Raw genomic sequence first — 26,659 nt, 5'->3', positions numbered from 1 at the left:
ATTGTGCACCACTCACAATAGGGTAGAGCTTAACAGCGTGGGATATTTAGTCATTTTACCCTGCCAAATGCAGGAAATGAATGTTCATCTGCCTGAAAGGAATATTTAAAGCAAACAGAAGCTGATCAAGGAGGAACTGAAAGGATCTTTTCTATCTTATACACAAACAAAAAATTAAAAGATGTCTATTTACCGACCAGTAAAGGAAATACTTGGAATTCTAAAATTATTATGTGTTCTTACCTGGTGATCCTACTGTATTTTCAACACTGAATTTCAAAGAAGTAAAACTGTACAAAACAGAACGGAACACTCTCCCTCACACACACTCACAAAGGACAGAGAAAGTCTAAAATTTAAGCTAAACCTTATCATAACTCAACAGATCCAACTCTGGAAAGAATGTGGGCTCTTATCCCCAGAGTTGTTGGCAGGGGGAGAGAGAGAGCTGTTGGGAAATGTGCATGAGGAGAAAATGCCTCTAAATTCCCTTGCCCCTAAATCAGCACAGGAAAAGGTGGTGGCGGCAGTAGCAATCAATTTGGCAAATTTTGAAATGAGTCAAACATCTCCATCTGGAATAGGCCACAGACAGAAGGAAGCTCACGCAACATGACATTCTGTGAACACAATATTTGGTGGTCAAGCCAGAAACATTCTAAAAATGGCCCTGTGCCTGCGTACAACATATACAGTGGTACCTCAGGTTAAGTAATTAATTCATTCCGGAGGTCCGTTCTTAACCTGAAACTGTTCTTAACCTGAAGCACCACTTTAGCTAATGGGGCCTCCTGCTGCCGCCGCACCGCCAGAGTACGATTTCTGTTCTCATCTGAAGCAAAGTTCTTAACTTGAAGCACTATTTCTGGGTTAGCGGAGTCTGTAACCTGAAGCGTATGTAACCTGAAGCATATGTAACCTGAGGTACCACTGTATTGGTTTGCTGAGCAACATTTCCAGCTCATCCTTGCTGTTACCTTTGGTGGCAGGGGAGGAGTAACCCTATGTTATTTCCCTCCAACACACAGTTTGGCAGCATTGAACTGTTGTTCAATTGCCCGGCTTTGTGCCAATATCTACTTTAATTGGGAAACCATTCTGTGTGCTTTGCACGCAGGCTTCAATCCCCAGCCGCAGTAGGACTTGCCCGAAACCCTTGATTGCTGCTGCCAATCATTGTAAACAATGGACCAATGGAGATGGACCAATGATATGGCTTGGGCATCTTCCTAGATTTGTTGCTCCTTTAGTTCTTGTGCCAAGAGACATCGCATAGAAGCAGAGCTTTAAGTTCTCAAATCTTCAAAAAAAATTGCCTTTGAAACATGAAGTAGCAGAAGTCTCAAGCCAAATCACCTAATGTCTGTTGAAGAATAGCATACGCTGTTCCAATTATTTTGTCTGCTTTTGTCCTTCCCCCAGTTTTTTTGGCTGCACCGTTCCATTTGTAAGACTTAGGCATTTCTGGGTACAGATAATCTCTTGGCACGCCAAAGCTGTCATCCTGCACTACATCTTGTGTTGTTGCCCTACTTACATAATTTTGTTATTATCCGTTGGAGTCATACATGGTCCCTGATGTTTATGCTGTTTATAAAGCCCAGTATTCAGGACCACCTCTGAAAACAAGTTGCTGGTGACCTGAAAGATGTACAGAGAATATAGCCACTGGATTTCATTTACCATGCAACTGATACTCAGATATTCCCCACAGTTCCAGCAGGAACAATATATCTAGCAATGGCATGTGTTATTTCATAATAATGCTGGACCCCATCTTCTACTGATATTGCCAGACATGTGCAATCATATTTGTGCAAGAGTTTCAGGCAGGTGGAAACAATTCTTGCGTACATTTCAACACTGGTGTTTTAATGGATATGGGTTGTAAGGAACTACGTATCTCTCATGGGCACCTACCAATTTCCTATGTCCCATTTCCAATACTATTCTGTCCATTCTCTCAAATTTGATACAGGAGATACTCACTCATGTTTGGCCTGGTAACATTTCTTCAAGACTCTTTGGAACCTCCTCAGCGAAGTTTCCACCTTTCATTCACATTGCTTCTGAGTTAAGGACACCACATGGATTATGAGAAACATATTTAAATGTATTTGTGAAGTCTGGGGCCTAGATCTGGGACTTCTCCTAAAACTGCTAAATTTAGTTGATGTACCTTAAATCTGCTATCTAGAGGTATGAACTTTGATCTGCTCGTAAATTGTATGCTTTTCAGTGCTGACTGAAAACTTTTTTCTTAAAACAGGCCTTTGCATGATGGAGTCGATGATTTGGACTCGATGGCCCTTGTGCTCTCTTCCAACTCTATGATTCTATGAGTGTTCAGACCAAGGGATTATAATACTTTCCTAATACTTTTATGGATGGGGGGGTGTTGCGTGGTATTTATCTGTTTTTATCTGCTGTGACTTGCCTGAGATCCTGTGTGATGAGGGCGCAGGATATAAATCTTATAAATAAATAAAATACAAGACAGTAATCATCTGTATATGAGACAATGCCTTCTGTGAAACTCTGTGCCAGGGAAGTAATTTGCAACCTCTCCAAATCTTGTTACATTTCTTATGTGATGCAATATTACCTTTACTGGAAATCTCATACCACAGGTTAGGACATCTGGTGTTGGGCATGAACAATATGTACACAATCTCCTGCCTCTTTGAATTCCATATGAAATAATGTTTTCTCCTTCTTTCTCATTTTCCCCTCCTAAACATGTCTCTTCAGCACGTTTTCCTTTGAAAATGCCCTCGTTTTATTTGCCTTTGTCGTTCCCCCAATTTTTAAATGGTTCCTTCTGTACCTAAAAGCTGCCTTATTTCCCTCAGCTACGCTTCGCATATTGTACAGGGAAGGGTATATTGTTCAGTGGAAGAGCATGCAAAAGATTCCAGATTCCATCTCTGGAATCTCCAGGTAAGGATAGGCCCTGGACTTTGTCTGAAGTCATGGAGAGCTGTGGCCAATCAGTGTAGACAATACTGAGCAAGATGGACCAACGGGCTGATTCAGTATAAGGTTTCTACAAAGGTTCCTATGTTCCCACAAAGGCTCTTTATCATTATCTATCACTGCCTTCTATTTGACAACATCGTTTCAAATCGTTCAGTATTCTCGCTGAGAAACATTCACGGTCCCCCGTCCTGAGATGTTGTGATGAGTCACGCACCGCTGTAGTCTTTAAAAAGCTGCATATCACCTTTCTGTCACAGTTGGCATTTAAGGCAACTTGCTAAAATTTAGCTTTTTAAAAAATGCAATCAAAACACAAAACAGGAGACACATGAGAAAGTGGAACATTTTAGTAAGCAGCCATAGATTGTACCCCCCTCTTTTTGGCTATTTTGAGCATCAGATTTCATAGACCTGAGATGGTGCACAACCTCCCCCTTAAAGCTGCTCTTCTGAAAGTCTACAGACAGTATTGCTAAGCTCTGTTTTGTGAGGAGAGGCAAAAAAATAAATAAATGGGGGGGGCAAGGGTTGTTAAAGAAACAAGGTTGGCTGATCTGTTATCTGGCTGCGATAGGATACCATTTCTCAAACAATGTAGTTCAAATTAACTTTGACTCCAGAGATATTGGAACCACCACAGGGAACACATATTTGAAAATGCACTGCAAACTAATTACGTAACTATACATGAGCGGCTGCGGCAATTCACAGAGGGGTCACTGGCAGATGTCCAACAGGTTTCCGGATTTAAACACTAGAAAGTAAACAAATGGCCTCAGGCAAACTGAGGATGGGCTTTCATGAAAATAACACAAGCACCACCTATTTTCTAAAAACTACAGCGAGTGCTAATCACATTCTACACAGCAGGAAACGTGCGTCTTCCACTGTGCGCTGGTGAGGCAAGAACCTCCAGTGTCATGTCCATGCAGATAGAACTCATTTCATACCCTCCTTGGTATAAAACAGTACATATTTCAAAACCCACATTAATCTGCATTGTAGTGTGTAAATCTCCTTTGTGTACAGTTTTCGGCTGAAAGAAGGACTTAAATAATTAGAGGAACAGGAACACACTGCATACTGTGTGTAAGTGCTTACATAAAGGGAATGACGCGACGGGTGCACCCATTTGCAGCGCATTAGTAGAAACGTCGTGTCTCTGGGACTTCTGCAGATGCATTGAATATCCTGCCAGGACATTCAGGTGACTAGAATCTGACTGCCAGTTGGCTGTTGACCAGGTTAAATAGTTCTCTTTCCTGCCTAGATCTTTAAGCAATTCATGCCAGTAGGCCAGTGTTTCCCAACCGGTGTTCCGCGGCACACTAGTGTGCCGTGAGACACCGGCTGGTGTGCCGTGGGAGGAAGGCGGGCGAGTCGGGCGGTGAGAGGCGGCGGCGGCGGCGAGGATCCGCGTCGAGCCGGGGGCGGCTCCGCGGTGGTGGTGCCGAGCGGCGGGGCAGCGCGCGCAAAAGGGAGGAGCGCGAGACAGCGGAGGAGGAGGAGGCCGGCATGTCCGGGCAGCAGCAGCAACAACAGCAGCAGCAACTCCCGCCGCCGCCCCCTCCTCCGCCCGCTATCGCCGCCGCCGCCTCAGCTGCCCTCGCTCTGCTGCCTCCTCCCACCCCGGCAAGGGGGAGGGAAAAAACTTTCGCTTTTGTGCGTCCCTCCCGGCGTGACGCTGCGCGCTGACGTCACGGGGCGGGGCTTTAATGGTGGTGTGCCGCGAGATTTTTTTCCGGCTAACAGGTGTGCCGTTGCCCAAAAACGTTTGGGAAACACTGCAGTAGGCCATTCTCATCCTAGCCACTTTAACAGCATAACCCTGCCAACATTATCTCGCATAATTGCATAATTCCTATTACCTGTGTGCCCCACTGAGACTCCCCTTTAGTCAGTTTCCTTGTGATTTACCTGTTGACGTTTGGCTCTTCCTGTAACCCTAGCCCTAAGTCCTCTTTTTTTGGTCTGAATATTATTTCTTGTCAAACCTAGACAAACATATTTTGCCGCCTGAGGCAAATAAGCGTATGGTTCAAAACCCACAATTCCCTGTCCCTTCAACACACACACATACACACAAACCAATTAGCCGAAATGATAAAATATGATATTTCTCAAAAACTGTTCTTCTGTTATGCTAGGGGTTACAGCCTTATCAGCTGTGGAAGATACCCAATTTCGGCTTGTGGGTTCAGATTTCACAGCCCCAAAGACATCATACCCTCTGATGATCAAGCATGGGAGATTAACAATAGAAAACAATGTGATCAGTATGTAGTTCTAATCCCTTTTCACTAACACCCAAGGTACAGAATCACTGTAGACAATACTTACTCAATGGGTAAAAATTTGTCACCCAGTAAGATTGTTTCCACTGGGAAGTATAAACTTGTTTTGAAGGCTCTGGTGTTGGCTGCTGATATTAAATGATACCAATGTGAGAGCCAGACTGGTACAGACTGGCCCTTTTCTGCGGTGGCTCCCCATTGTGGAATGCTCTCCCCAGAAAGATTTGCCTGGTGCCTTCATTGCATATCTTTGGGCACCAGAGGAAAATGTTTTTCTATAGCCAAGCCTTTGGCTGATTAACATTCTATGGCCTTTTATGTGTTTGTGGGAGGGGGGTTCTTGGTTTGCTTGTTTTTATTATGTATTTTGTGTTCTCATTTTGTAGTTTTTTGTTGTGAACCACCCTATGATCTTCAGATAAAGGGTGGCATAACATCATCATCATAGCAGGTAAGATTGCTAGACAAGGACTGGGGAGACCCAGGTTCAATTTTTTTCAGAAAAAAAGCACTGTATATATGTAATAAGGTAATAAAATAAAATGGTCACTGCATATCAATAATGACACATCTCGAGTTGGTGGATACCTGCAGGTAACAATAGTGACTGCATGAACTGGCTCACTGGGTACATAGGAAGCTGCCTTATTCTGAATCAGACCATTAGTCCATCTCAGGGCTGTCTGCTCTGACTGGCAGCTGTACTCCAGGGTTTCAGGCGTGGGTCTCTCCGAACCCTACCAGCAGATGCCAGGGATTTATTAGCTGTGGGTTAAACCACAGAGCCTAGGACTTGCCGATCAGGAGGTCGGCGGTTCGAATCCCTGCGATGGGGTGAGCTCCTGTTGCTCAGTCCCTGCTCCTGCCAACCTAGCAGTTCGAAAGCATGTCAAAGTGCAAGTAGATAAATAGGTACAGCTCCAGCAGGAAGGTAAATGGTGTTTCCGTGCGCTGCTCTGGTTCACCAGAAGCGGCTTAGTCATGCTGGCCACATGACCCGGAAGCTGGATGCTGGCTCCCTCGGCCAGTAAAGTGAGATGAGCGCCACAACCCCAGAGTTGGTCACGACTGGACCTAATGGTCAGGGGTCCCTTTACCTTTACCTTTACCTTTACCTTATATAAATATTTATATTCCACCCATTCATAATAGATCAAGGTGGTGTACAACAATATGTACAAATACCATAAAATGTAAATTACATAAAAACAATACAAAATAGTAATAAAAATGAGCCCTGGGCTTCTGAATGAAAACTAGAATTAGTGAGCCAGTGTCTAATTGATCCCCAGGACTGTCTTCCGCAAAGCAGGAACTATGCAGTCATTTTCCAGATTCTTCCTTTCATCTGTCTGGAAACAAGTTTAATCAATGCCTTTTTGGGGGCTAATAATCTATGTGCCTTTGCCATTGCCCAGTCCTAAACGCTTTGCCTTCATAAACAATCCTCTCCTTTATTATCAAATTTGTTGGCCAGGCTAATGACATATAAAGATATAATAGGCGAGATGAATTTCTGTTGGAAGGGAACATATCCCCTTTATGTATTCCTTATTAGCTTTTGATATTCTGGTGAGCTAGCTTCCCTATCAAAAGGCTGATATTTGCAGCTGACCTTTCTACTATTGACATTATTGTTGTACGTACTTGTTTTGTCACCTTCATAGTGTGAAATCCAACTGGTGTTTCAAAAAGAAGTCTCCAAGGATACACACAGCAGTGTCAGATATTTTAATAGCAATATAGAATTTAAGGAATTATCAGGAAAATTAGCAACATGGATACCATATGATCATTTGACTGAAGTATTTAAGAGAGATAGGATACGAGGGTTTGGGGAACAAATATCACAACTGGAGAGGGACCTGTTGGAATGTAATGTAAAAATGTTGTTTAAAATGTATAAAAAATTATTGGGATGGGAGACAAAGGATGAGCAAGTAAAATCTGCAATGATACACTGGGCAATAGATATCAGTCATAATATAGACAAGGAAGCATGTGAACAATTGTGGAATATGGATATTAAATTTACAGCATGTTATGGTCTAAGAGAAAATGATATGAAAATGATATATTGATGGTATCTAATACCGAGTAAATTAGCAAAAATGTATAAATCTAAATCAAACAAGTGTTGGAAATGCAAAGACAAAGAAGGTTCCTTTTATCATATGTGGTGGACTTGTAGTAAGGTTAAAGCCTACTGGGAAATGATATATAATGAATTGAAAAGGATGTTTAAAATAACCTTTGTTTAAAAAAACACATAGAAGCTTTTCCTTTGGGAATTATAGGGACAGGACTACCTAAACTGTATAGAAACTTATTCATGTATGTGACTACAACAGCAAGACTTACTCACCACAAAATGGAAAGAAGCAGAAGTCCCAGCAAAGGAAGAACAGATATAAAAACTTATGGAATATGCAGAAATGGCAAAACAGAAGATGAATAAGAAATCAAGATAACAGACCTTTTATAAAAGAATGGAAATGGTTTATTGAATATTTCAAAACAGATTGCAAACAGATAAAACATTGGCAGGATTATTGTAACAACCTGCAGTTTCATAAGAGTATTGTATATATTTAAAGTAGATAATTAAATGAGCAAATTAAATTAATTTGGATATGCAGAAGATATTAAGAAATAAATTTAAGGAACTGCAGAAAGAGGGGGAAGGAAGTCAAGCCTTGAAATGTTAAAATGATTGTAAAATTAATGAAATGCATAAATTCAAAAAGTATAATTGTTTTAAAAAAATTAATAGCAATATAGTTGAAATTCTTATATCTATTAATAGAACCTAGACATTTAATACTATTTATATTTTATGTCCTCATATTGGCAGCACCCCAAATTGTCTGTTTTAGTTCCCAATTCTACCCTACCCTTTATTTGCTACAAGGCACAAATATACATACCTCCTGGAACTTTTAACATTAATTATGGGGCCAAAGAAGAAAATCACAAATTGCTGCAGAAATGTGGAGAACTGAATGTAAGATTGGGAAAAATACAAAACCAAGAGACGTGAAGAAGTTTTCAATTGCAGTTTTCATTTCAAGATTAAGGTTATAGCCCAGAGCTCTTCTGATATATATGTGAAACTGTGCATATAGAATCTTTGCTGAATAAAATAGAATTTATTACATTTATATCTCACCTTTCATTTGCTATAGAACTCAAAGTTGTATGCATACATGGGGTTTCTCTTCAGGTAATGGCCAGAACTAGACCTGTTTAGCTTCAGCAAATTTGCTGTATCCTATGCCTTCATCTCATAACCTGGGATAGAAGCAACTCTAATCATACCCACCTCTATGTCCCCATCAGAAACCTCCAAGCCAGAAACAAGCACTTCTCTCTGAATCAGACTCCCTATACCGATACAAAAGGCAATTTATTACACAAAGTAAACTCCATGATACATTTCACTGGAATAACTTTATGGCAGAAATACAGAAAGCCAAAACTAGCTTTTGAAACCGTTTCTGGTTTTGTTTTGCATATTCACTTACAGATTGTTCCAGCAAAATATATCTTCTTAAACTGCCCTGTGTGGTTCAGTTTGTGAGGCCACTGTGGTAACAAACACTTCCCACCCACCCCCAAGTGAAACCACAGTGAAGAAAAACAAAGCTGTTTGCAATTTTGAAAATTAAATGTGATCTTTTCCTAGGGATTTTCAGTGTCAAGCCATCGTAAGTAATGTATGAAAATGTTGATTTCAAAAATGTTTCATAATGTCAAAGGCTGATTTAATAAAGTAGTTTGTCTTGCAGGGTATCCCTACCTTTGGCAAATGGCATAAGAGAAGACGTTCTAGTACTGGGGGCTACACGTTTCCCCCCCCCCCACTCACGCTGCTTGCCAACCATTGGTCATAGGGACCAATAGCAACATCTTCATGGAAGAAATGGTCAGTAGGGCTGTATCTGGGATCCAGTGTATCCTATTTGGAGAGGCTGTCGTTTGAATCAAGGACAAGTATCAGAGATAAGAGTGAAGGCAGGCAACGTTTCAAGTTAGAGGAAACTCTCTATCTGTATCTATACACACACACACATTTTCTCAAAATGTAAAATGTTTCCACTTGTACTTTCTCCCTTTTCCTACACCTCAAAGCAGCTGAAAAACCACAACAGAAAACCACAAATAAACAAAAGTAGCCAATCCTTCTGTAAGCCAAACAAGTACAGCCAGCTAAACCAAAAGGTGTGCCTTACAGTCCCCCCACCCCCCAAAAAGGCCAATTCCACAATCTCAAGGCAATAACTGTAAAGTGCCACAACAGTTCTCAACTCAAGCAAAATTAAAGCCTCAAACAGGCTGCTCATAGTTCATTAGCCCCTTGAGTTGCCCTGAACTCTCTTCTATGTGTGTTACCTAAGAACCAGGCTTTTAAAAGCATCCTGTACTCCATTGGGAGCCAGTGTGGTGTAGTGGTTAAGAGCGGTGGACTCATAATCTGGTGAACCGGGTTTGCTTCCCCGCTCCTCCACATGCAGCTGCTGGGTGACCTTGGGCAAGTCACACTTCTCTGAAGCCTCTCAGCCCCACTCACCTCACAGAGTGTTTGTTGTGGGGGAGGAAGGGGAAGGAGAATGTTAGCCACTTTGAGACTCCTTAGGGTAGTGATAAAGCGGGATACCAAATCCAAACTCTTCTTCTTCGTCTTCTCTTCAATGTAGCCTGAAACTGAGAATGCTTTCAGACAAAAGCAGCAGCAACCCCCCCCCCCAATTTCCAAACTCATTCAGAAAAATCAGATGGTACAACCCTGTTTCTACTATGCCACCTGGGTGTGAGTGAGGAAACTGCATGATCTCCCACACAAAACTCCCTTAACTTGGAAAACTAGAATACCATATTGAAGCCCAACGCCCTCCCTGACATGGCATTTTCCAAATGCCGAGAATTTTGTATTCACATTGGAGAGGAATTGTAGATGCAATTTGTTACCCGTAATCTGAAAAGAGCATAGCTAGAGCCAGAGAAGGGTGAGCCTTAGACTGCTGTGTCAACCCCCTGGCATCAAACCCAAGGGGGTCCATGAGTTGGTGTGAACATCTGAAGAAGTCTTCTACTCAGTGAGAACTTGTCATTGCAAGGAAGTCTCCACATGAACACAGATCAGTTCCCAGTGGAATAAAACCATTCCAGACAGAATAACCTGAACTGGTCCCAACGGCCATATTTCTAGAGACAAGGCCAATCTACGCTGAAACACTTCCTAATCTGCACATATGCCATGAAAAGTCAAAGTGCTGAAACAGCACAACTGATCCCCAATGACAGACGTATATTATTTGTCCTGGCAAATGGTTAGCCCACCCTGAAGGATGACGAGTTGAAGCTTCTCCAGCTACAAATTTGTGTTGTGAAACATGTTTTACAAGAAGAAACTATGTAACACAAAAAGGCAAACTTAATATTGACAGCCAAGAGTGTTAATGATGACACCCCTTAATCAAAATAAGACCACATGATTGTTGCTATTTGGAATATCGAAAATATAAAGCAACCCATCTTTGTAAGAGCAGCACTGTGCTGCATTTAAGCATCTTGTGTTTAATTTCAGGGCCTTTTAAAATTAACCATGATGGTATGAAATGAGTTTTATTGGAGGTAACATTGGGTCAGATGCCTGAGCCTTGAATTCTGTTGCTAAAGGAAATGGCAACTTCCCAGCCGCCTTCTTCTAAGGCAACCAGGCCTACATGGTTCCCAGTTTCATAGTAATGGGTTCTTAGATATATGACAATCTCTCCTTCCCTGCCCCAGTACATGCCTGATAAAACATCCCTCTACCAGATGCAATACATAAAGCTACATTTTTATATCCATTATCTAGCCTATTTTATGAAATTGTGACTGCTTTTTATTTAGAATCTGAGATGCTTTCACACACACACCCCGGGCAATAGTTATGAACAGACACAAGTGAGATTCTGCTCTTTGATGTTTATCGTGCCAGTGGTTGGAAGGCAGGATTACCCAGACAAGCTGCCAACATCTGGATAAAAAACATAACACTCCACATGGCGTGAGGAGAAAGACTTAGAGGCAGCTTCAAGAACACGAGAAGAAAATCCTCATCATATCGCCCACAATACACCCAAACAGCCTAAAACACAGGGTACGTGAACTCTGTGTTTCCTTCATGAGGCAAATGTGGGCATGAAGAGACAATTGCAGGGGACATCTGGAGGGCAAGAAATGATGCTTAACCCTTCCTTGGTTCGATCTCTCATGCAAATGCCCCCTAGCGTGTTTTAAATGAGTTTTCCCAAGCTGGCTTTAAAAGGAAGTGAGCCTAAGCAGAGTGGCAGGGTGGCCTTAGGGGAAGATTTGCAGGGGAGAAGAACTGGCAGCCACAAAACAAACCATCTCTTACTCCCCTCCCTGCAATTGTTCCCTGCAAGTGGCAACATGTATTAGGTGAGATGGAATGTAGCTCTGTCTACACAGGTAGGTCAAACCTGGATCCCGTATACTGGATCCCTACACCATGCTAATTTAAAAATGCTGCAGAACAAGACTATTAAGCAGTGATTTCCCACTCAGAAGAGTAATAAGGTAGCCAAAATGTTTTGCAAAAGCAAATGCAGCAAGATGGCTGTTTCAGCTTCTGCAAGCCAAATGCCAAGTTATTTTCTGGATCACAACATGGCCTTATATATATGCATATTATTTTTCGAGGGGCTACAGCAAAGAAACGAACACACAATATAAAACAGCTAGCAGTTCAAACACTGTGGTGAACAGTATGATTTAGCCATGGGGAGTGAGCACGATTCTAAATCTCACAACTCCTTTTCAAGAAGATAAAAGGAGCTTTCATTCTGAAGAGCGCCTTCATTCCACCACTGCTCCCCCCCCCCAAACTGCATACAACAGACGTAACCCAGCACAAGCGCTCAAGCTCTCTCGCTTTGTTCTATTTCTTCTTTGGATCACTAGCAGGAGATCTCTCAGGATATGGGGCAATGAAAGCCCAGAATAGGGGGGAAAGAGAAACAACCAACAGCTTTGCTGCCTTCAGACTCTGTGATATGCAACCACCAGGAGTTCTCTGTGAAGTCAGTCACTGAAAACTTTATTTGAAAGAAGTGTTTTTCTTCAGCTCACAGCGTTTTTGCCCAGCATACTTTTCAAAATGGACTTCTAGAGATCTAGATTACAGGGTTTCCTTTGGTTAAGCAAATTCTTCTGGCACATTTGAAGAATGCTGCAATCTCAAATGGCCACTGGAATCCCAAGGAGTTCTCCAATAGCTTATTATATATCTATAAACACATATTTTTAAACTTGCTTGTCAGCCCTAAATCAGGCTACCAAGGAAATTCTTTTTTTAAATTTAATGTACATTACAATTCAATGTATTCAGAACTATACGGACAAGTACATGCCCCTCTCAAAATGCTAAGAACAAAAACCAAAAACCAGACACATTAAATACAGCACCTTGAACTCTAAATTGCCTTCTGTGAATGCAGCAGAGTTCCAGTCATGAAATAGTGAATTCCTACATTCCTCTGCTGCTCCTTGCATCTTCGGCTGCTCCTGAAGAATCGGAGACCCTTGTGAATGGCGTGTCACATGGTGGCAGGGATGCAGATAAAATTGGGGAACAGCCCCTTCTTGTGAGTGGAAGAACTTGGGCTCCAGGCCATTAATTCTGCTTGGGGTGCCAACATGAATAAAATATTGAATAGCCATACTATTTGAATAGCAATGCCCATCACCGTGGGGGGAGGGGCTCCATTTTTTTTATTGGGAGGGGCGAAGACCCATCGACCCCAGGAGGTGGCTCCTATGAATCAAGACATCAGTCAGTCGGAATACGTTTTGAGATAAGATTCGCCTGTTGACTTAAAAGTCTACAGTGGTACCTCTGGTTAAGAACTTGATTCGTTCTGGAGGTCTGTTCTTAACCTGAAACTGTTCTTAACCTGAACTACCACTTTAGCTAATGGGGCCTCCCGCTGCTGCCACCGCGCGATTTCTGTTCTCATCCTGAAGCAAAGTTCTTAACCCGAGGTACTATTTCTGGGTTAGTGGAGTCTGTAACCTGAAGTGTCTGTAACCCGAGGTACCACTGTATAGGACACTCATATGGGAGGGAATTCCGCAGAACATGTTACTCCCCACTGTTACCAGTTAAGGCCCTGGTCCACCCAAGTAGCAGAAGGAGGAAGGAGCAATGTCAAGGTGAGAGAACAGATTTTACCACTTCACTGTTCAGGCTAGAAGATTTTGAATGCTCCCAGCGAGTAGAAAAGCAGCATAGGAGGCAGCAGGCTGGGTTGGAAATATCCAACCTTTCTGTATGCAAGAAGGTTTCGACATGGGGAACATGGCGCAGTCCTTTCTAGCACCTCAGAATTCTGCATCCAGGCCTTACTTTTGTACAGAAAAGGACACTTCAGTCATGCAACAGCCAGAGGTTTCTCCAGCCACATACCCAAGAAACATTATTACATTTCCCCTTCCAGCCAGGCAAAGGCACTTGAGGAGAGGAGAGAGCAGGGCTTGTGAGGGAGTGGAGGGTTTCCAGGACCAGACGGAGAGGCCTGGGGACTTGTATCAGCCTCGGCACCTCGGCTTCCCCACCCCTTATGAAGACCTTTTTATTCCAGCAGGCTTTCATGTCCCTTTTAAACTACTGACCCCGTCTCTGTTTATATCGTAAAACACATAAACTTGTTTTATGGCGTTGTAACGTTGTATATGCTGCAAGCCACCCTGAGTGATGCTTCTACACTAGAAGGGTGGGGTGGTTTTCACTGCAGAGCTTATCTAATTGCTTCATACGGGAACATCTCCAAAGCAACGCACAACAGTTTTACAGAATCAAAACACACAAGGTAATAAAAGAGCATGTACAAACAATGTAAAATGTTATCCCGCTGTTATATTATACTGACAGTAGGCATGGCTGGAATCACTCCTCTGAGAAGGCCTGCCTGATTATTATTAAGTTTTCAATAGGCATAGAAACTCTGTAATAGAGTTGTCGCCTGTCTAATGATGTGAGGTGCAACATTATCGTGCAGGTGCTGCCACATTAAAGGTCTTGCTCGGGGCTGCCATTGAGCAGATATCCAGGGCATGTTGCAGCATCAAAAGATCTTTCCCTCATGACTACAAGTTGTTAAGGGCTTTATAGACTAACACCAAAACCTTAAATCTTTACCTGGGGTATTGTTTAGGGGGGTTTGTTGGGGCAGGCTTCTTGCTGTTTGTATCTTTATTTCAGTTCTTCCTATTTGTTCAATGTCACTGTGTATCATCCCCCCCCCCCCCAGTTTATGACTACTTTTGTTATGTTTGTCGCTATGTACAGAGCAGGAATGACGGAAAGGCAGCATACAAGTAAAATGATTGACTTGGCCCATCAGGATATTGGCAGCCATCAACAGTGCCTACTCAGTGACAGTCGGCCACTTCAGTTAGCATTTTAGCTGCTGTCTTCTCACCAAATGCAGCTTCTGGGACAACTTTAAGGGCACCCCCACCTAAAACACACTGTGGTAAACTAGTTCCTAGGTTATCAATGCATCAAAAGTGTGGTAAAGCTCCCCATGTCCAGAAACAGCTGTAACTATCTTGCCAGTCAAGGCATTCCAAGCCACCAAGCACATGGGGTGACAAAGATGGATACACAGGTACCGCCAGACTAGGTACCTGCTTCTTCAGAAAGAGTGCAGCCCCATGCAGAACTGGCAACTGCCCAGTCTCTTAGACATGAGAGCGCCTCATCCATATTGCCTCAGTCCTGCTAGGACTCTGCTTTTTCCTAGTTGCACAGAAAAAGTCCTATATATGTCCAAGTGTACACATGTAGGAACTATATATACTGAATTTGGAAGCAGAGATGGCACATGTGATCCCACTTCCTTCTTCATGGCAAATCTAAGAAGTGAAAAGTGGTTATATCTACTTTCAATGCTCATCGCCAATTTCTTTAGCTCATTTTTCTCCCTCCTTCAGCCTTGCGCAAAGACTGAGAAACTAATGCAGATTATGTCAAGCACGGTCACTTGCTTAAACAGGGGTCACTGAGTGAAACTGGTTATCTACAAGTTTTCATAACCAATGCTTGCTTATTTAGATTTGGCCTAGAACTGCTACTATAAACTCTAGATCAACTGAGTTTCTTCATAAATACAACTTGTGTCTCAATAATAGGAAACAGTTTGCAATGTGACAAAAACGTGTGGGGTACACACACTACTTTCCTGGAACCGAATGCCGCTACAGAAACAAAATATTGGGTTCCCCTTTTCTAGATAGTGTTGTGGTCAGTATGAAAAATGTCAGATCTGCAAGACCACATTAAATGTAGCACGAGACTCTTAATCTCAGGGTCACGTTTCAGTGTATGAAACACTGCGGGTTGTGTGTCTTCAGATGCACATGCATGCACAACTGAATTGAGTTTAACTGAATCAACAGTGCCCACACTAAAACAGCCTGGGTGTTTCTTGCTCTGTGGATGTTAAGTTTCAGAGGCTTCCATGAGTAATTAACTTTGACAGGCAATGTTTAGTAAAAAGGATAGAAATTCAATGATTGCAATGTAGATGGAAACATTTAGCTAGCACAGATTCTCTGCACGGCTGTCTAGGAAACTTTGAGCGCACAACCTTTCTTTTCCTTTTTTTTAAGGGACCATCAATGCAGAAACATTGCACATACATCAGGATTTTAAGGGTTTTTAAAGGGACTCAGCATTGTTGGTCAACTGAGATTGACTTTATAATCTGCTGTTGTCTTCAAAGAGGAGCAAGGGGATCATTAATCTAAAATAAAGAGCAGAAACTCATTGTGTTGAATATATCACATGCACAGACAGTAAACTCAGAAAGCTCACCCAAACATACTCATATATCATTCACATCAAGCCTGCCAAATTTCAATTCACATTTTGGTCACATAGTAGGCCAAAAAGAACGAACCATAATATTACTAATACTATTGTTGAATACTCAAGTAGGTATGAGTCCATTCTCCAACAAAAGCTTCTTCCCTGAAAGATTTGAGGTGAAATAGTAGCCTTTGCAAAGGTTAGCAATCATCTGTTAATCTTAGATCAGAGGTTCCCAAACTGCTTCATTCCAGTGGTCTGTAGCATGTTGGTGGAGACAAGAGATGGAAGCACATGGATCATATTTAAGATTCAAGTAGATTTCAAATTTTTTATTGTATTTTTATTGCTTCTTCTATTTGTTCTATCGTATTTTATTGCAATACAATTTGAATTCTATAGAATTCAAATCACAACAGAATAAAATGGAATCTAAAAGCAATAAAAAGCAATAAAAATATAATTAAAAACTATACAGCATCTAGCACAGCACATTACAATTGCTACAATAGGCAGAAAAAAACATTAAGTGTTCCACCAAGACCCCCCAAGCGGACTGTGGAGAAAAAAATGTTTAGGAACTACTGCCTTAATATGGTTATGGAGCAATGGATTCAAACTACAAGAAAGAAGATTCCACCTAAACATAAGAAGAACTTCCTGACAGCAAGAGCTGTTCGACAGTGGAATTTGCTGCCAAGGAGTGTGGTGGAGTCTCCTTCTTTGGAGGTCTTTAAGCAGAGGCTTGACAACCATATGTCAGGAGTGCTCTGATGGTGTTTCCTGCTTGGCAGGGGGTTGGACTCGATGGCCCTTGGGGTCTATTCCAACTCTATGATTCTATGATTCTAAGAAAGAGCCTTTACTGCTTCATATATTTCACTCAAGTAAAATGCTCAGATGATGGGTAGCTCTCAACCTGCAGCAAGAAAACTAACCATGAATAGGAAAAAAATGCCAAACAGATTCAAAGAGATTGGGATACTAATTCATAATTCTTCACTGCTCTGGCTCATACAAGATTCTCTTAGTATTTCATTGTGAGGCTCTAGTTTAAGGTCCTGAGTGTCTGCTGCACATATTTAAATCTGGAAGGCATAATGCAGCACGATGATCGAGTGTTATTCTGAGAAAAAGTTTCATAATATCTATTACCAAATGTATGTCTGTTCTCATTTGAATTTATCATCCTATTAGGTAGGTAAATTACCTTTAAACCCCTTTTTGCTATTTTATGCAGTGACAAAAAAGCTTGTTGTTGATCGTTCCCATCAAGCCGAATATAGATTGCACCATGGTTGCCAACAGTTGAAGGTGTGTTGCCAGTGTCTAGGGCAGGCATAGGCAAACTCGGCCCTCCAGATGTTTTGGGACTACAACTTCCATCATCCCTGACCACAGGTCCTGTTAGCTAGCGATGGTGGGAGTTGTAGTCCCAAAACATCTGGAGGGCCGAGTTTGCCTATGCCTGCTCTAGGGCATCTCATCCATCTTATTCATTTGATCAGTTAAAATGGGTTCACATTGAAATTGTGGCTTGCATACAGGACTTGTACTTGAGCTTTTCAGTGCTGATGTATAAGCATCTCAGAATCTGGCCGAATCATGGTTCTCAAACACATGTACACTGACTTGGTGAAAGACACTATACGCTATGGGTACCACATGGGAACCTGAGACCAAAGCATGGCCTTTAAAGAGAAGTGCAAACCTATAAGGAACAGGTTGGATTCTCTTCTCTGAGCTGGTAGACCATTAGCCAAAAGCACCTCTGCCTACTCCAAACTGAGCTGGTTGTTGTTGGTGTGTCATTCTTCAGAATAGGAAGGGCTTCAAATACTAATAGTTGCTTTATTTTTATTTAGTCTGCAGAAATATAGTGAACTATGCCCAAAGTATTATTTGTACTCAAGTGCAAATTTTTTTTTTTTGGGGGGGGGGAAACCCCAACAGCTGTGTTGTAGCAGTCACATTTATGAAATAGATGGCTTAGGAAAAGTGTAAAGGAGATTGTTTGTTAGAAGAAAAAAGCATACATGGCCTCATTTCGCATTTATGTTGTTCTCATGCCAAATCCAGGAATGGATTTTTAAAAAACCTGGGCTTACAAGAGCATTTTTCAAATGAAAAGGAGAGTCAGCAAAAATGCAAGTTGTAGGTGGTGGACCTCACCAAAATGAGGTATGCTGCGGACATGTATGAGAAAGGTGGGTGGAATGTCTCCAATGACTCAAGGGAACCATACCACAAGCAGTAAAGAAAGATTTTACACACACTGGAGAGAAAAATAAAGAAGGTTGTGGTTTTTTGTTTTACATTTTATTAGTTTGTAGTACATCTCAGAAGCAAGCTAGCATTAAGTGCTCTAGTGCTACAGAATGCCAAATAAACGACCTCTTGTAAATATATATATATATATACTGTATGAGGTTTTTTAATGTTATTTTTTCCACAACCATCATGTTTTATGCATATTAAAACCGCCACAAAAGTTGGCAAAACGTATGTACTCTTTTTTCAAAAAATGAGGTTTGTTTAAGCCAAATCTCTAGATCTCATCAGTAATGAAATTTGACTGGAATCTTATGGCTGATAAATCAGGCAGTGACAGATCCATCACTTTGTTGTAACTTTGCAAACTATCCCCAAGATTTTCTTTAGTGCAATTGCTCATACCAGGCCTAAGCAGGTTGAAGATGTGTGTGGGAAAGTGAGTCCCAGGTATTATGGAACAAAGGGGTGATGGGTGGCAAATGATGCAGGTATATGAAAAGCAGGATAGATAAGATTACCTATACAAGTATGTTATATTTTAGAAGTTTTCTTAATGCAAGTAGTATCCAGGAACTTAGCTATTCTTTTCTTCGCTTATGCTTAGGCAGTAATAAGCTGCTTCTAGACTGTTCTGATTTTTGCTTGGTCATTTTCTTATCTGGGAAACTGTTGCTAAAAGAAAAAGAAAAAAAGAGAAAAAAATTAATCTTAAAACTGAATGTAACAGAAATGGATAGTAGTTATCTTAAGACTTATGAGTCATAAATACAGTGTAGTCTCTGTAAAGATCAAAAAGAATTTCTCCCCATCTTCAGCTTATCGCATCTACATTATGGGCAAAGGCTGATTAAAATAAGGCAATATTAACATAGCCAAAGGTCAGAAGAAACCACTCAGGATTCTCTAATCCGGCCTCCTGCATGCAGCTCAGATATTTATTACAAAAATCAAATTCACATACTTGAGTTTAGCTAAAGCATTCATTATTGAAGGACATCCAGTTCTGATTTTTAAGACTAAATCAGGGAGAACTGAGCAACCCCTCTGTCTCAAAAGTTAATACCCAAAGAGATCTTTTTGTACAAATTTTTTAACATTCAATTTCTTTATTATATGACTCTGCAGGCCTTATTAAGCCATCTATACTGATGTAGGAGAGGAACCACATGTGGTTGGTTTATAATGGAGATGATGAGTTTGTCCTAATGAACAATACAACAATTTTGAGGGTGCCTGACGGGAGTCATGCAGCCAGTATTGTATCTTTTGGCTTTCCCAACAATGGTTCCGGACAAGCAGCTGGAAATAGGTGAACAAAGTGGGGATTTGAACAAAATAGCCTTAAGCAATAAAAGCTTATGCCCTAACCTCATGCTGTGTCTTTTCAAACATTAACAGTAATCTGAATATATAATATACGGAGGGGGGGGGAGAGAGAAAACTCAAAATCTACAGATGCTTTCAGTCTCCTGCAGTCCAGCACATGTAAAGTTGTATCCAACGTTAATCACAGCAGACACATTAAAATTAAAAGTCTGGACTAACTGAGGTCCGTTGACTGCTATGGGTCTACTCAGAGAGTAGAACTGAGTTGGATACAACGTATGGTCCCAGTGCTAATCAGTAATGTGTCGAAAAGACAGGAACAAAGTTACAAGAAGATCAGATAAATGCATTAAAAAAATAATAATCTGAAAGGTTAAGAAAATGGTAAAATGTTGAAGAAGTGGAAATGTTAACCGTGATAATGAGGATCAGAAATGGGCAAGCACAGATACAGGGCCTTATGGGGAAACGGCTTCCCCTTTTAATATTACATAAATATACTAGTGACATCTCGTAACATTTAATTTGAAAAGGAATTTCTGCTCAGTCAGAAAAGGTAATTACATTTTCTCCCATGGTAGGATAAAAACCTCAGATTTCAAAATGTAAAGTGCTACTATAAATAAAGGCTACTATTGCAAAGTCAGAAGACAACAGGAGTGAATGCTGAGGGGGAATTTAAAAAGATAAAAGGGTATATTGATCAAAGCCCAAAAATCTATACACGGTCTGCTATAGTGCTGTCATTTTGAAATGTATTATATTCATTTATTTAAGGCGCAGGGAACATGAGGCCCACTATTCTACCTGGCCCATAGTACTATTGCCAGGCCCGGCCCGCTCTTCTCAGGCCACAGAGCTCACCAATCCTGCACCATGCCTTCCTTGACTGCTTTCACCTGACTGGAATGTGCCCTAGAACTATGATAATGTCTCTTTCTTAACTGGCTAAAGAGATAGGTAGGCAGGCGTCTGTAGAAACCTTTGACATTTTCATGGCTAGAACGTAGCCTACTGTAGAAAATTAAGAGTCACATCCAACAAGGTGCTTGATTTTCACTGGCATGAGATGCCTGGAAGGCTGACTGTGAGGGAAATGAGGCCTTTGCTGAAAAGGGTTCCTCACCCCTGAATTATTTTCTATACTCAAAGTATATAACTTACAGGGCTTTTAAATTTCCAGTGCACCTTCACAGCAAGTGAAAGCCTCATGCTTTCAGTAGACCTACAGAACTACCTTATACTGAGTTGCGCTGGTGGTCCATCTTGCCTAGGTGCCACAGCCACAGAGTTCAGCATCTAATTGTTTATTTAATAAATATCTTTCCTTTCTCTCAGCACAGGACCCAAGGCAGCTCACAGCATAAATGAAAACAGATACAACTAAAACACACAAATATTTTTTGAAAAGCAATTAAATAAGTAACCCTATTAAAAACACCACTGAAAACCCTCAAAGTGCACACCCACACCCACAAGTGCAACACCCACTCTCAAGAAGACCTTGTCACAACAGCCCATTAGTGGCCTGCCAGTGAAATGAAAGCAAAGCCTGGGCCAGCCTAGCCTGCTGTGGAATGGAGTTCCACAATCTGAGAGCAGTCCCCAAGGAGGTCCTCTTTCATGTCCTCACCAAATGTGCCTGTGAAGGTGGCGGGGCTGTGAAAAAGATCTTGAACTCCAGACAGGCTTCTAGAGGGAGTTAAGGCCCTTCCAATATGGTTCAATGTTCAACCAGACTCAGAGTCTGCAGCTAAGGAACTGGAACAGGCCCAAGGCTCCGAGTTTACTCTTGGAAACCCCTGAGCCTAAAGCCAACTGACAGGAACCTACAACATGCATGTATGTATGTATGTAGGCATACATAATTTTATTTGCATGTCACCTTTCTATAGTTCAAACCGTGATCAAGAAAGCTTACATGAAAAAAATCTAGGAACTTAAGAAATGTCAGAGAGATCAACAAACAAAACATCAAAAGTACAGAAGCAAAATAAACAATTTCCACATATTATATATAATAATATCTAACATAAAGTTACAAAAATGAATAACAGCCAAAAAAGCACACCCTGAACAATATCCCAGTTCAAGAGTTCAGTAGCCTCAGGTTTTTGTAGCTGGAGTCAGTCAGGGTCCTGCCTTCCCAGGCCAGGTGGAAAAGGCCTGCAAGGCAGGGAAGAGGTCTTCCAGGACTCACATCCAAGATGGTCTCTGGCCTCTTCAGCAACCTGCCATATCACCAGGGCCCTCATGGGTGCCTTTCCCTGAGCCTGAGGAAGTAAACACATCCCACGGTGCCTCACTGGGTCAGGTGTGAGGTTACAGAATGCAACAGGGGGAGGAGTGCTAATCTTCAAGTCAAAGGGTTGGCGCTTTAAGAATCTAGGTTACCACAAAGAGTGGAGGAAATGCTTTAAAATGCTCAGTCTGCTCTCAACCTTCATTGGAGCACATTGCTTCCTTGGAGCTATCCATGGTCCTGCAACTCTTGATCTGCCTTAGCCCATGGGATAACCTGCACCAGGTCAGTGGCAATGTACTCTGAAAGGCAACAGTCTCAGTAGTTGTCCTCTCCAGTTGTTCCTGGACTACAACTCCTATCATCCCAAACCTTTGCTGATTGTGGCTAAGGCTTATGGGAGTTGTAGTTCAACAGTGTATCTAGAAGGCACCATGGTGACTACCTTCTTTTAAGTCTCAGAGAGCGGTCTTTCCAGATCCTGCTTTTCAAGGGCACTTTAATTAGAGATGTTGGACTTCGTACATGTTCGATACATGTGCTATCATTTAGCTCTGGCTCCTCCCCGTGACACAGGGAGCTACTTGATTATATGCCAGAATAAAAGACCATGTAGCTCAGCTGCCACTTTCAATGGCCTCAGGCAAAGTTCTTTCAAATATCTGTTCTTCCTTTTATGTCTCATTTGTATCTCACCTTTCCTTCAATGCATTCAAGGTTGTTGAGAACAAGCTGCTAGGGAACATACCAATAACCGGAGGTACTCTAGATGCAAATGGTTACGGAGATCAGGTCAGTAGCCATTCTAATGACTGGGACCTGATGATGTGAATGAGGCTCTTTTGCCTATCCATCCCACTACTTGCTCCCTCAACCCCTGCCCCTTCCGGCTTGTTCGTACAAGGCAGAGAAGCTGACAGAGTGGGCTCATCAGGTGGCCAAGTATCACTGAGTGAGGGGCTGGTCTGCACCACTTTGAAAGAAGCAATGGTGCACGTGCTCCTGGAAAAGGAACCTTCCTGAAGATATTTGACAACTACCACCCAGGTGCTAATACCCTCCCCTTTTTAGGAAAGGTGCTTGAAGCAGTGGGGGTGGTTCATCTGCAGGCACTGTTGGGAAAAAACTGGACCTGTTCCACTCTTCTCTTCTTTTCCATTGCCAGGTAAGGATGTTGAGATCACCACATAGAACCCAGTTAGCTCTGCCACAGCCTGGTGACCCAAAGCAGGCTTCCCATATTGATGCTCCATCAGCTTTTGGAGACCCAACTGCTTAGGCAAGCATTCCCCTGATCTCCTGACATGCTTTGTTTTCATTGCTGCTTTAACTCTGAAACTCAATGTTTCAGCTGGCTTGTTTTCTTGTACGTTTTCTATGTGCATGTTTATTTTGATGTTTGGATGAAATTATTTCATTGCGCATTGCAATTATGTGTCTTTTGTAACTGGTTTTTATGCTTGTATGCCACTTAGAAGCCACCTTGACAATTAAGTGGTATATAATTGAATAAAGAATAAGATGGCAGCATTAGCAACAACTTTGGTAAGTAATCTGGAAGAGGCAATTGTGTGGACCCAATGAAGCACGAGCAATTCCATGGCATATCTGGTCTCACATTCTGTACAGTAATGCTGGGAGTCTTTCTGGGAACTCCCTCCCAAGAGAGGTCTGCCCCATCCCCTTTTTAATAGCCTTTTTTAAGTTCCTTTTGGATTTGAAATGACTGATATATTGAATTGGTTTTAGCTGTCTTGTGTTTCTATATAATTTTATTACTGCAGTGTGCTTTTTTTCCTTTTTTAGTATTAGTTTATTAAGTGGGGTTTCAAAATGTTAATTGATGGTTTCACCTCTGATGGTAGGTGTCCTTGTGCTCATCTGACAGTCTGAAGTGAATAAACAAAGTTTCCCAAAAATAACTTCCTTATCAAATAATTGAAACCGATTGCAGAGCTATAACAGCCAAGAGAGCCATGAAGTGCACTTACACTAGAGAAAGAGAACCTTATTCAAAGAAACTTAACAGTCCCTGAGATTACTATCATTTCCCTGTTACCAAGTGGACAGGCAACTATGGACTCACAAGCTCCACCATATGATTCCTCTCATTGCTAACTATTATTTTATAAGAACAGTTTTTACACACAAAATGCTTTCATTTTGCTCGCCATTAAACTGCATGTTTCCATACTGGAGCTGAAGTTCAACATTTTACTCAATGAACTAGGAGAAAATTATATTTGCACAGAAATATAGAGTGTTGTTGTTGTTGTTATACACCAGAAAAATGATTGTGAAATGTATGCCACTTATTCCTAAGTGAGACGACTTCTTAAATCTGCAAGCCAGTTTCCAGGAATCCAACATCACAGTTTATACATCATCTTAGTTCTACTGCCAAAGGTTGCGCAGACATCCAGCGTAGCTGTGCCAGACTGGATCACATCAAATTAACACGTAAAGCACTAACTATGCAGAATCCCAGAAGGAATGTCTTCCTTTATGGTCACTAATTCCTAGCACATGGTTGCTTCTTCAACTGCACGACAGTAATTGAACAAGACAATAAAAATTGGACAGAAAACAGAAATCGCTGATCTGAAAGTCTAAACATGGCATTTCCCCAAATCAGAACTGAAAAATAAATTTGCTGTTTTGTGCTAGAGGAGAGCTGTTGTACACCTTGGTGCATAGCTTGGATAAACATGTGAAGCAGTGGAAGATCAGTACTAACAAGAACTCAAAAGATGCATCAAACTTTGCTACAAAAGTTGCTCAGCTAAAATAAGCGATGCAAATGCTCTACTAATGAAATATATAATTGCTGATGTGCTAATAAGTGTGATTTTTTTAAAATAAATAAAAAGTTAGGATGTGAGTCGGTGCGAGTTCTATGGAAATCAATAGACACAAGAACTTTGAGCAAATTAAATTAGTCACAGGTTAGAGGGAAAGGAAGGCATTCTGTGTATACCTGTAGAGGATCTTCAAGCCATTCATGCAATCCTCCTTTTCAAGAGATCTGCAAGTGCTTTCTTATGGTGACAGAACTATCATGTTATTTATTTGAACAGAACCACAGCATCAGCAAAAGCCCATTTTACACAATGGAAATAACATGTCTCTCCCTCTGCTTCCTGAAAGAAGCAGGTAGCTCAGAATGGCTCCCAGCTCAAGAAGAAAAACATGCAAGTGAATGAAAAATAGATTTCTACAGCCTGCATCTTTGCCCCTGCAAAGAACGTACAATTCTTTTATAAGGAAACCAATCTCTCTTCATTTTAAGTTATTTCAAACTTTCTTCCTTCTTTATTTTTTATGCCAATGGCTTGCTGTAACTTCTAAAACCCTTTGTGACAACCACTGGGAAAAAGTCATGACCACCTGATGAAGACCAATGATTTAGAGCATGGGACCCTCACATTCATGCTTGTTGGAGATACAGGAGAGGGCCTTCTTGGTGGCTGCTCCGGGACACCAGAATTCCCTCTCTTGAGAAGCTCCTTGCTTTTCTTTAAATTTATAACAATGATTTTCTTTATCCCAGACTGTGGATCCAGACCACTCTGAATGTCCTTCAGCTCTTAAATACAAAGTATGCCAATAAAACTGGATCTTCGGCTGATGAAAATAAATAAAAGACTTAAGCACACTGAGCTCCCCAAGAAAAAAAACTCACCCCAGGTCTTAGCAGGTCAGGATCATCTTCCAGGTTGTGGTTACCCCGTGCAAATTCTGTCCTACTTCAGCATCACCAGGACTAACCTTGCAGACAGTGTTTTGAACCCAGTTTGAATTGCATTTCAAATTCTGATTAGTCACAGAGATGGAAAATGTTATATGTGCACCAATCCTGCACCCACCAGGATTCGTCATGTCACATTTGAATGGATCCTGAAATCTTTCATGAGACAACAAACCAGTGTATAGTGGATAATCTTCCCCCTGACATATCAAAATGTATCGCAAAGGTCCTTTAGGTCTGTCTCTCAGTTCTGCCTAACAAAGGAAGCTATAGTAACAAGAAAAAACATGGCACTGCTACTACATCCACTAGAGTCTACAGAATAGCTGGAATGTTTTTTTTATACACAAAAAAGGGACTTCTGTTATTGCTGCTAGCTTAGCTGTCAAAGTAAAATGTGTCATCAAAGTAAAATTATAAATTGCCTTTAGTAGAAACACAAGTTGTTTGATGAACTACTTACAAAATAAGCTGTTATCTAAAAATGACTGCTGAAAGCTAAAATATTCGCACTAAAACATGTTGCATTAGCAAATAGGTGGGTTGCTTCTTTTGGTGGGGGAGAAAGAGGAAGAGAGAGAAAGAGAAAGAGAGAGAACCATAGGAAAACCTTACAAGGCAAATCCATAACAATCCAAGAAGCACACACATGCATACTTCATGTAGCTACAACTATCCTCCAAAACAAAGGGTTATCTTTCATATAAGCAAAAGTCTGGTAGAATTTCAGCTACTACTGAACTGGAAAGTAGTATTTAAGCATTGTAGCAAAACTACCAGAAGCTTTACAATGAAATGCTTGCTTTAGCTGAGTTTTCTGAATATCTCTGAATAATTCTGTTCCCAAAACCATTACATTTCAGTTTCAATGTCTGAACATTTCCCATTGTTTGTGAGTCACGGTTTTTATTTTTGTT

General features: G+C 41.3%; 1 protein-coding gene across 2 annotated transcripts in view; it reads right to left on the bottom strand.

The window, feature by feature from the left end:
- Positions 1 to 18,615: 18,615 nt before the first annotated feature.
- Positions 18,616 to 26,659, bottom strand: part of RAD18 (RAD18 E3 ubiquitin protein ligase) — a 109,379-nt gene continuing 101,335 nt past the window's right edge. For both annotated transcript variants that reach the window (XM_083492731.1, XM_083492732.1), the window contains one exon: positions 18,616 to 19,098. In XM_083492731.1, coding sequence (XP_083348857.1) covers positions 19,005 to 19,098 — 94 coding nt within the window. In that variant the 3' untranslated portion in view covers positions 18,616 to 19,004. The remainder of the gene's footprint in view (positions 19,099 to 26,659) is intronic.

The sequence above is a fragment of the Podarcis liolepis genome (assembly GCF_965112155.1).
Source record: "Podarcis liolepis genome assembly, chromosome: 2".
Lineage (NCBI taxonomy): Eukaryota > Metazoa > Chordata > Lepidosauria > Squamata > Lacertidae > Podarcis > Podarcis liolepis.
The sequence above is the reverse complement of the archived record's forward strand: the minus strand, read 5'-3'. Positions and strand labels throughout refer to the sequence as shown.